Here is an 11,558-nt window from a genome sequence, read left to right on the forward strand (position 1 = left end):
AGAGAGGATGGAGGCTGGTGGACACGGCAGTGGGCTGCGGGCACACCCTTCAGCATGGTGGACCCAGCAGGACTTGCTGAGGGGCCCGGGGTCAACTGAGGCTTTGGGCCCGAGGAATCTGAGTCCTGTCACCTAGGTCAGAGGGAGTGTGGGAAGAACAGATGGGGAGGACCGGCTGGGGGCCCCACTGGGTCAGCGCACACCTGGCCCCTAGGAGCCCCATCTGGAGTGATGTGATGTGTGCTCTGATGGGGCCCCAGGGGCTCTGAGAATGCGGAGGAGGAGGTCTTGTTTCCGGAAGAGGTTGCAAGGCTGTGGTGAAGGCAGGTGCAACCCAGCCTCCCGCTCAAGCTACACCCTGGCCCTCCACACACGAGGCCCTGCAGAACTCTGGAGATGGTGCCCACAAGGGCAGGAAAGGACAAGTCGGGAGCCACTGTCCTGAGGGCACCAGCTGTGTGGGAGCCAAGACCTGAGGGTGGAAGAGTCCTCTTAGAATGGGGATTGCCCAGCAAGGTGTACCACTACTGGTGCTACCCCAAATTCCCATCTCTCCCTGCTCTCCGCCTGGGCTTTGGGCCTTAGCTCCTCCCTGGGCTTGGTAGAGGACAGATGTGAGGCCCTCATGGGATGTTGGCTGTCTGAGAGGGGAGTGGAAAGAGGAAGGGGTGAAGGAGCTGTCTGCCATTTGACTATGCAAATGGCCTTGGACTCATGGGACCCTGTCCTCCACACCATGGGCAGGGTGGAGTGGAGGGGGAGCTACTAGGCTGGTATAAAAGTCTTACTTCCTCTATTCTCTGAGCCGCTTCTGCCCCCGTGGGAAGGGACCTCAAGTGTGAAGCATCCTTCCCTGCAGCTGCTGTCCAGTCTGCCCGCCAGACCCTCTGGAGAAGCCCCTGCTCCCCAGCATGGTAGGACAACAGCTCTCAGTCCCCTGGGGAAGGGAATATCCTGGGAAGGGGTGAGGAAAGAGGTGGGCTTGACAGCTGCAAGCAACAGTGACGGGTTGTCACCCACATGGCCCTGGGGACACTCACTGAATCCTGAAGACATCAGAGCTGAAGCCCTCTTCTTCTTCTTCTTTTTTTTTTTTTTTTTTTTTTAGGAGGCGGAGTTTTACTCTTGTTGCCCAGGTTGGAGTGTAGTGGGTTGATCTTGGCTCACTGCAGTCTCCACCTCCCGGGTTCAAGGGATTCTCCTGCCTCAGCCTCCCAAGTAGCTGGGATTACAGGCTTGCACCACCATACCCAACTAATTTTGTATTTTTAGTAGAGCCAGGGTTTCTCCATGTTGGTCAGGCTGGTCTTGAACTCTTGACCTTAGGTGATCCGCCCACTTCAGCCTGCTGGGATTACAGGTGTGAGCCACCGCGCCTGGCCAGTGAAGCCCTCTTCTGAGCAATGAGACCCAAACCCACAGAGGGGATGAGGAGGCTGAGGCAGTGACACAGCTGGGTCTGGAGCCTGGGTTTGGGTCTCACTGGGCCTGCAGGTTGGGGCTGGCTCTGTCTGGCACTTTGCTGGCCACCCCTCCTTCCATCTGTTCTGACCTGTAGGGCAAGGGCTCTCAGGCTAGGTGAGATGGGCAGAGAGTGATGGAGCTGTGCAGTGCCCGCTGGCCAGGGTCCCTGGGAGGCAGCCGGCCCGGGCCATAGTGGGAGACTCTCATGCCTGCCTGGATCTTGGCTGAAGGGAAAGGAAGGGGTTGTGGGGAGGCTGGTGGGGGGCAGAGAGCGGATTTCAGGGCAGCTGGAGGGGAGGGAGCCAGCTGCCACCTTGCTCAGGAGCAGGAAGGGAAAGTCGGGGAGAGACAGCGGGTGCCATGGGCCACCTTGCCTGGCCTTGTATAACCAGGGATTGGTTATGGTGAAAGCTCCAGATCATAAGTCTGGATTCTAGGTCTCAGTCCTGGTTCTGAGGCCTAATTCTGAGTCCAAGATGGTCTGAGACCGAGTTCAGGTTCCCCACAAGCCATGGAGGATGGGAATGGGGCTTGGCAGCCAGGGAAGAACTTCTGCAGGTAGGGCTTGGGGAGAGGGGTTGGACGATGCCCATGAAGTGGAGTGGGTGGAGGTGGAGCTGGGGGCCGACCACTCACACAGCCCTCCTACCCCCATAGGGTTTCTGCTGCAGCGCCCTGCACCCTCTGTCTCTCCTGGTGCAGGCCATGGTACTGGCCACGACCCTGGCCCTGGGTACCTTGCCTGCCTTCCTACCCTGTGAGCTCCAGCCCCACGGCCTGGTGAACTGCAACTGGCTGTTCCTGAAGTCTGTGCCCCACTTCTCCGCGGCAGCACCCCGTGGCAACGTCACCAGCCTTTCCTTGTCCTCCAACCGCATCCACCACCTCCATGATTCTGACTTTGCCCACCTGCCCAGCCTGCGGCGTCTCAACCTCAAGTGGAACTGCCCGCCGGTTGGCCTCAGCCCCATGCACTTCCCCTGCCACATGACCATCGAGCCCAGCACCTTCTTGGCTGTGCCCACCCTGGAAGAGCTAAACCTGAGCTACAACAGCATCACGACTGTGCCTGCGCTGCCCAAATCCCTCATATCCCTGTCCCTCAGCCACACCAACATCCTGGTGCTAGACTCTGACAGCCTCGCCAGCCTGCACAGCCTGCGCTTCCTATTCATGGATGGCAACTGTTATTACAAGAACCCCTGCAGGCAGGAACTGGAGGTGGCCCCAGGTGCCCTCCTTGGCCTGGGCAACCTCACCCACCTGTCACTCAAGTACAACAACCTCACTGTGGTGCCCCGCAACCTGCCTTCCAGCCTGGAGTATCTGCTGTTGTCCTACAACCGCATCATCAAACTGGCGCCTGAGGACCTGGCCAATCTGACCGCCCTGCGTGTGCTCGATGTAGGCGGAAATTGCCGCCGCTGCGACCATGCTCCCAACCCCTGCATGGAGTGCCCTCGTCACTTCCCCCAGCTACATCCCGATACCTTCAGCCACCTGAGCCGTCTTGAAGGCCTGGTGTTGAAGGACAGTTCTCTCTCCTGGCTGAATGCCAGTTGGTTCCGTGGGCTTGGAAACCTCCGAGTGCTGGACCTGAGTGAGAACTTCCTCTACAAATGCATCACCAAAACCAAGGCCTTCCAGGGCCTAACACAGCTGCGCCAGCTCAACCTGTCCTTCAATTACCACAAGAGGGTGTCCTTTGCCTACCTGTCTCTGGCCCCCTCCTTTGGGAGCCTGGTCGCACTGAAGGAGCTGGACATGCACGGCATCTTCTTCCGCTCACTCGATGAGACCACGCTCCGGCCACTGGCCCGCTTGCCTGTGCTCCAGACTCTGCGTCTGCAGATGAACTTCATCAGCCAGGCCCAGCTTGGCATCTTCAGGGCCTTCCCTGGCCTGCGCTATGTGGACCTGTCAGACAACCGCATCAGCGGAGCTTCAGAGCTGACAGCCACCATGCAGGAGGTGGATGGAGGGGAGAAGGTCTGGCTGCAGCCTGGGGACCTTGCTCCAGCCCCAGTGGACACTCCCAGCTCTGAAGACTTCAGGCCCAACTGCAGCACCCTCAACTTCACCTTGGATCTATCACGGAACAACCTGGTGACCGTGCGGCCGGAGATGTTTGCCCAGCTCTCACACCTGCAGTGCCTGCGCCTGAGCCACAACTGCATCTCGCAGGCAGTCAATGGCTCCCAGTTCCTGCCCCTGACCAGTCTGCAGGTGCTGGACCTGTCCCACAATAAGCTGGACCTGTACCACGAGCACTCGTTCACGGAGCTACCGCGACTGGAGGCCCTGGACCTCAGCTACAACAGCCAGCCCTTTGGCATGCAGGGCGTGGGCCACAACTTCAGCTTCGTGGCCCACCTGCGCACCCTGCGCCACCTCAGCCTGGCCCACAACAACATCCACAGCCAAGTGTCCCAGCAGCTCTGCAGCACGTCGTTGCGGGCCCTGGACTTCAGCGGCAATGCGCTGGGCCGTATGTGGGCCGAGGGAGACCTCTATCTGCACTTCTTCCAAGGCCTGAGTGGATTGATCTGGCTGGACTTGTCCCAGAATCGTCTGCACACCCTCCTGCCCCACACCCTGGACAAACTCCCCAAGAGCCTGCAAGTGCTGCGTCTCCGTGACAATTACTTGGCCTTCTTTAAGTGGGGGAACCTCATCCACCTACCCAAACTGGAAGTCCTTGACCTGGCGGGAAACCAACTGAAGGCCCTGACCAATGGCAGCCTGCCCGCTGGCACCCGGCTCCGGAGGCTAGACGTCAGCTGCAACAGCATCAGCTTCGTGGACCCCGGCTTCTTTTCCAAGGCCAAGGAGCTTCGAGAGCTCAACCTCAGTGCCAATGCCCTCAAGACAGTGGACCCCTCCTGGTTTGGGCCCCTGGCGAGTGCCCTGCAAATACTAGATGTCAGCGCCAACCCTCTGCACTGTGCCTGTGGGGCGGCCTTTATAGACTTCCTGCTGGAGGTGCAGGCTGCCGTGCCTGGTCTGCCCAGCCGGGTGAAGTGTGGCAGTCCAGGCCAGCTCCAGGGCCTCAGCATCTTTGCGCAGGACCTGCGCCTCTGCCTGGACGAGGCCCTCTCCTGGGACTGTTTCACCCTCTCGCTGCTGGCTGTGGCTCTGGGCCTGGGCGTGCCCATGCTGCATCACCTCTGTGGCTGGGACCTCTGGTACTGCTTCCACCTGTGCCTGGCCTGGCTTCCCTGGCGGGGGCGGCAAAGTGGGCAAGGTGAGGATGCCCTGCCCTATGATGCCTTCGTGGTCTTTGACAAGACACAGAGCGCAGTGGCAGACTGGGTGTACAATGAGCTTCGGGGGCAGCTGGAGGAGCGCCGTGGGCGCTGGGCACTCCGCCTGTGCCTGGAGGAGCGCGACTGGCTGCCTGGCAAGACCCTCTTTGAGAACTTGTGGGCCTCGGTCTATGGCAGCCGCAAGACGCTGTTTGTGCTGGCCCACACGGACCGGGTCAGTGGCCTCTTGCGTGCCAGCTTCCTGCTGGCCCAGCAGCGCCTGCTGGAGGACCGCAAGGATGTCGTGGTGCTGGTGATCCTGAGCCCCGATGGCCGCCGCTCCCGCTATGTGCGGCTGCGCCAGCGCCTCTGCCGCCAGAGTGTCCTCCTCTGGCCCCACCAGCCCAGCGGTCAGCGCAGCTTCTGGGCCCAGCTGGGCATGGCCCTGACCAGAGACAACCACCACTTCTATAACCGGAACTTCTGCCAGGGACCCACGGCTGAATAGCCCTGAGCTGGAATCCTGCACGGCGCCACCTCCACGCTCACCTCACCTCTGCCTGCCTGGCTCTGACCCTCCCCTGCTTGCCTCCCTCACCCCACACCAGGCACAGAGCAGGCACTCAATAAATGCTGCCGAAGGCTAGATGGCTAATCCTGAGCTCACTGGAGGCATGGACAGGAGGAGGGAAGGGAGAATTCTCCAGGCCTCCACGAAGCAGCTTAGGGAAAATTGCCATAAAGACAGGACAGAGGTCTTCAGGGGAGGAAGCTGCTAAGCTCAGTTCTCTGGGGAGTCTGATGATAGTCTTTGGATGTGGTTTTGGCCCTTCCCAGAGAGCAGGGGCCCCTTTTAGTCCCGCCCAGAATGCCCGGCCCTACCTTTCCCATGCAGAGCCGGGCAGCCCCTGACAGACTTGGCAGAACCCCTTTGTTGACGGGTCTCAGGTATTTGTCTCCCTCACCTACTGGACTGGAATGCCTTGAGGGCAGAGAAACTGCAGGCTTGGTTCCTTTCTGGCACTCAGCAAAGTCTTGAGCGGCAGCAGCTCTGGGGACTGTTCGTTCCAAAATGGAAGGGGAGAATGAATTGCAGCAAGGGTGGAGGGGTGATTGTGCCCTTTGGTGGCCATGCCTGTGCCAGGCGGAGAAGGCTGGTTCAGGTTGGGGAAAGGAAGGCCTGTGGGTGCATCCTTGCAGCAGGGAGCTGGGAGCCACAGACAGGAGAATCCACTCCTTTCTCTTTCCACCTACAGGTACTTGCTGGGTCTCTCCATTCTGATATTAAAGGGATACCTAGGCAAGTCACCTCCCTCCCTCCCTCCCCCTTCCTCCCTCCCTCCCTCCCCCCTTCCTCCCTCCCTCCCTCCCTCCCTCCCTCCCTCCCTCCCTCCCTCCCTTCCTTCCTTCCTTCCTTCCTTCCTTCCTTCCTTCCTTCCTTCCTTTCTCTCTCTGTCTCTCTTTTTTCTTTCTGAGACAAGGTCTCACTCTCTCACCCAGGCTGGAGTGCAGTGGCATGAACGCTGCAGCCTTGACCTCCTGGGCTCAAGCAATTCTCCCACCTCAGCCTCCTGAGTAGCTAGGACCACAGGGGTGCACCACCATACTCAGCTAATGTTTTATTTTTTTGTAGAAACAGGGTCTCACTATGTTGCCCAGGCTGGTCTCAAACTCCTGGATGCAAGTGATCCTCCCACCTCAGCCCCAGAAAATGTTGGGATTATAGGCATAAGCCACCAAGACTGGCCTTTTTTTGTTGTTGTTGTTGTTTTGTTTTTTTTTTTGTTTGTTTTTTAGCCACTGTCTTGCTCTGTCACCCAGGCTGGAATGCAGGGCAATGGTGGGATCACAGCTCACTGCAGCCGCAACCTTCTGGGCCCAGGTGCTCCACCTCACCCTTCCATGTAGCTGAGACTACAGGCATGTGTCACCACACCCAGCTAATTTTTATATTTTTAGTAGAGACGGGGTTTCACCATGTTGCCCAGGCTGGTCTTAAGCTCCCGGGCTCAAGAAATCCTCCTGCCTCGGCCTCCCGAAGTGCTGGGATTACAGGTATGAGCCTCTATATTTGATAGTGTACATTTCAGGATAGACCTGGGAGCCCTGATGACCAGTGTTTGGAGAGGTCAGGGTCTGTCCTCAGCAAGGTCTCCTCCACACTCTGTGTGGAGCCATGAGGAGCGTCAGGCCTGGAGCCCCTGAGGGGCCTTCTCTTGGACAGGCAGCCTACACCATTACCGCAGCCAAACCTGCCCTTTGAGGAACAGAGGAGAAATATGCAGGCTGACAGGTCAGAGCTGGAGCCCAGTTTGGCCGGCTCAGGCCGGTTTGAGATCTGCTCGTCCACTCAGGGCCTCTGGAGGGGAGAGCTGGAGCTGGCAGCAGACAGCTAACTTGGTGGGCTGGTCATGGGCAGCCCTTGGAGGCTTGCTTTTGCCCCACTCCCCAGGACATGGCTGTGGGGAAGTCTAAGCTGCCGTCCTCTTTCTGACTTAGGTACAGGGGCTCCTGTAGTGGACTGGGGTTCCCTGTTGTCTGCTCATCTGAAAGAAGGAAGGTCTCTGACCTACCAATCGGAAGCCCTGTGCCCCACGTGGGCTCTGACCCAACCTGTCATCCTTCCTTGGCTGCCTGCAGGGAAAAGAAAACAACAGTCCTTTTCCCCAGGCTGGAGTCTAGGGGAGTCCCCTGTTGAGTGGCTCTGAGACTATTCTGGCCACAATCAGGGGTAGGGACAGGAAGCTGGAAACAGAGTCCCATTCAAGGAACTGTATTTTGCATGTGAGAGGCAAGGCAAACCTGCCTCTCTTGGGATTGCCAGGCCTACCCTCCGGTAGTTCCTGGTGGACCTTCCATCTCCCCATCCCCCGCCCACCTTCACAGTCCTGATGCTTTTGGGGCTGGAGATTCAGGAGAGCATTTGGAGAGGAAGCACGCGGGCCATGGTGGGGGGCTGTTGGGCTCAGCTCGAGTGAGTCGGGGGGGTCTGTGGGACTTGGCTGTGTGCTGTCTACATGATCAGAGAAGCCGAGCACCACTATCTGAGGTCCTTCAGGAAGTGGTTGGAGCTGGGCCAGAGTGGGGCTGGGTGGAAGGCAGCGCCCTCTGTACTGTAATCAGGAAGGGTGCTCAGAGATGGCTCCAAGCTCTCCATGCAGCAGCCATCCTTGCCCATCAGCATGGCCAGGAAAGAGACAGGACTCAGACCAGATTGCCTGGGCTTGCCTCCCAGTTCTGCCGTTTGGGTTGTCTCAGGCAGATGACCTCCCCTTCTGGAGCCTCAGCTTGCTTGTTCTATAAATGGGAATGAGCAGCGCTACTCTGCAGGACGTTGGAGGGATTCATATAATATGGGTAAAAGGGCCGGGCGCGGTGGCTCAAGCCTGTACTCCCAGCACTTTGGGAGGCCGAGACGGGCGGATCACAAGGTCAGGAGATAGAGACCGTCCTGGTTAACACGGTGAAACCCCGTCTCTACTAAAAAATACAAGAAAAAAACTAGCTGGGCGAGGTGGCAGGCGTCTGTAGTCCCAGCTACTCGGGAGGCTGAGGCAGGAGAATGGTGTGAACCCGGGAGGTGGAGCTTGCAGTGAGCCGAGATCCGGCCACTGCACTCCAGCCTGGGTGACAGAGCGAGACTCCGTCTCAAAAAAAAAAAAAAGAAAAAAGAAAAATGGGTAAAGGTCTGAAACACTGAGTAGGGCCTCAGTTATTATTAGGTGATGGGATTTACACGCAGGACCCTCAACTGATGCGGCTTCAGTGTTTCTCTCTCCACCCAATGATCCTCTGGGCCAGGGACCCCTCCCAGGGCACTGACAGGGTTCAGATGTGGTTGTATCAGAGGCACATGAAGCTGGGACAACAGCTTTCTATGGGAGCAGGACCAGGGCAGAGAGTGCTCCCTAAGATGAGGAAGCAGAGGAGCAGGCAGGAGACTCAGGCAACCTGATAGGAGGAAAACTTCAAGGTGAGGAATGTCTGTTCACTAAGATTTCAAATACAGTTTGCCCTTTTCCCTTTAGGACACCTTATTTAATGCCGTCAGCTTCTAAATATCCTTAGAGAACTTTCATGACATTGTAGTTTCACATGAGAGTTGCTTGCAAAAGCCAAACTTCCTTTTTTTTTTTTTTTAAGATGGAGTCTCATTCTGTTGCCCAGGCTGGAATGCAGTGGTGTGATCTTGGCTCACCGCAACCTCCGCCTCCTGGGTTCAAGTGATTCTCCTGCCTCAGCCTCCCACGTAGCTGGGATTACAAGTATGCACCACCACCCCTGACTAACTTATTGTATTTTTAGTAGAGATGGGGTTTCATCATGTTGCCCAGGCTGGTTTCGAACTCCTGACCTCAAGTGATCCACCTGCTTTGGCCTCCCAGAATTTTGGGATTACAGGCTTGAGCCATGGAGCCGGGCCCAAACCCCCATTTTTAAGCAGTTCACGAATCCCGCCTACTTCCTGCAGGTCACCTGGTCCTTTGTTCTCATAACCCCAAGAAGCAGGGAGGGGCACATGCGCCTGAGTGCCTTGCTTCTGGGTCTTACAAAGGAGGAGTGGATCTTCCTAAGCATTCAGGTAGCAACATTGCCCCAGCTGGAGGAAAACAATCCCATTTGAAGGAAGGGAGGTGCTGGGGTCCTGGTTGTGGAAATGAGAGGGACCATAGAAAGCCCTGAAAGCTCCTGTGAGGCAGCAGAGCCGGGAATGCTGAGCGAGGCCCGTTTCCTGAGCAGGAAGGAACCGAATCATGATTTGGTGGTGATGTGGTTTCCATCAAGCCCTGTAGCCTGCCTAGGTGTATGGTTTTATCTGATGGGACTGTGACTCAGCAGCGCTCTCAGGGTGTGTGCCCCAGGCCCGCTGCCAGCTTCCTGGCAGCCAGCCCAACTCTGTCCAGAGAGGAGAAAACACAGCTGCTGTTTCTAGAGCTACGAGAAGGGAGGCGAGGTCAAAGGACTCTGCTCAGCTCCAGCTGCTTGGTTTTGCTTCAACTCTCTGTCTTTCTAGTGAACTTGACCTGTTGCCATTGGGTTTCTTTTTCATTCATTCAGTACACATATGTTTAGCACCCACTATGTATCAGGCACTGTGCTGGACTTTGAGGACACGGAAGTGAGAAGACAGGCACCTGTCGTCAGGCAGATGACATTACAACAGGGCAAATGGCCAGCAGGGGAAAAGTCATTGTGGGTGGTGACCAGAGCTCTGAAGGGCGTCATGTCAGAGGCCAAGCAATGGTGAGACTGCAAGACGGTCTGCCTTAGCCGGCATGCTCAATGGGGGTCTCCTTGGGGACCCTTGTTTGAGTGAAGAGAGGCAGTCACACCATGATCCAGGGGAGAAGCATCCCGGCAGAGAAAGAATGGCTTACACCAGGGCCTGGAAGTTGCACAGAACCTAGGTATTTGAGGCCCACAGTGAACAAACAAGGGTAGGATGGGAGATGGGTCTGGAGAACTGGATGGGACCTTGATCCCAACTTTGCCAGCCTGTGTGAGGAGTTTAGGGTTTTGTTTTGTTTTGAGATGGAGTTCACTCTATCACCCAGGCTGGAGTGCAGTGCCATGATCTTGGCTCACTGCAACCTCCGCCTCCTGGGCTCGAGCAATTCTCCTGCCTCAGCCTCCTGAGTAGCTGAGATTACAGGTGTGTGCCACCACACCTGGCCAATTTTTTGTATTTTTAGTAGAGACGGGGTTTCACCATGTTGGCCAGGCTGGTCTCAAACTCCTGACCTCAAGTGATTCACCCGCCTTGCCCTCCCAAAGTGCTGAGATTACTTACAGGCCTAAGCTACCGTGCCCGGCCTACGGTTTTTGAGTCAGGGTCTCACTTTCCCAGGCGGGAGTGCAGTGGTGCAGCCTCAGCTCACTGCAGCCTCGACGCCCCGGGCTCAAACGATCCTCCCACCTCAGCCTCCCGAGCAGCTGGACTATACAGGTGTGCATCACCACACCTGGCTAATTTTTAAATTATTTGTAGAGATGGGATTTCCCACTGTTGCCCAGGCTACTCTCACAAACTCCTGGGCTCAAACAATTCTCCTACCTCAGCCTCCCAAAGTGCTGGGATTACAGGTATCAGCCACCATGCCCAGCCTGAATTAATCTGAGTGTGACTGGAAGACCCAGGAAAGTTTTCTGCCAGGTAGGGACATGATCTGATTTTATTTTTAAAAGATCTTTCAGGCTGCTCTTGGGGTGAGTTGGGCAGATGCCATATGGAGGCATGACGAGGATGGTGGCAGAGGAGGGGATGAGATGTGGCCTGGCCTGAGATTCACTTCAAAGGTGGAACTTGCTAGTAGAGGACTTGCTAGTAGTGTGCATGGGAGGGAAAGGGTTGATTTCCACAGGAGAGGTCTGGTGTTTGGGCAGATAAGGAAAGGAGAAGACCAGACAGGGAGGGGCAGCAGACTCGGGGTGCCCTCCGTGCCTGTGTGGTTGGAGGTGCCTGTTTGACACCCAGCGATAGATGGCAGTGCACAGATGCAGCTTAAAGCCCAGGGCTGGGCCGGGCGCGGTGGCTCAAGCCTGTAATCCCAGCACTTTGGGAGGCCGAGACGGGTGGATCACAAGGTCAGGAGATCGAGACCATCCTGGCTAACCCAGTGAAACCCCGTCTCTACTAAAAAACACAAAAAAAACTAGCCGGGCGAGGTGGCGGGGGCCTGTAGTCCCAGCTACTCGGGAGGCTGAAGCAGGGGAATGGCGTAAACCCAGGAGGCGGAGCTTGCAGTGAGCCGAGATCCGGCTACTGCACTCCAGCCTGGGCGACAGAGCGAGACTCCGTCTCAAAAAAAAAAAAAAAAAAAAGAAAAAATGCTAGGGACTTGGAAGGGG

At 57.0% G+C, this 11,558-nt stretch overlaps 2 protein-coding genes across 2 annotated transcripts in view; one reads left to right on the forward strand and one right to left on the reverse strand.

The window, feature by feature from the left end:
* Window positions 1-281: 281 nt before the first annotated feature.
* TLR9 (toll like receptor 9) lies at window positions 282-5,355 on the forward strand. Its single transcript, XM_025377773.1, has 2 exons — window positions 282-914; window positions 2,122-5,355. Exons 1-2 carry the CDS (start codon window positions 912-914, stop codon window positions 5,215-5,217), a joined length of 3,099 nt encoding a protein of 1,032 aa, XP_025233558.1. The 5' UTR covers window positions 282-911; the 3' UTR covers window positions 5,218-5,355.
* A 1,763-nt stretch (window positions 5,356-7,118) lies between these two features.
* ALAS1 (5'-aminolevulinate synthase 1) overlaps window positions 7,119-11,558 on the reverse strand; it is a 25,153-nt gene continuing 20,713 nt past the window's right edge. Inside the window, exon 9 of the mRNA XM_025377351.1 lies at window positions 7,119-7,255. Coding sequence (XP_025233136.1) covers window positions 7,119-7,255 — 137 coding nt within the window. The remainder of the gene's footprint in view (window positions 7,256-11,558) is intronic.

This window comes from Theropithecus gelada, chromosome 2, assembly GCF_003255815.1.
Source record: "Theropithecus gelada isolate Dixy chromosome 2, Tgel_1.0, whole genome shotgun sequence".
NCBI classification, from domain to species: Eukaryota; Metazoa; Chordata; class Mammalia; order Primates; family Cercopithecidae; genus Theropithecus; species Theropithecus gelada.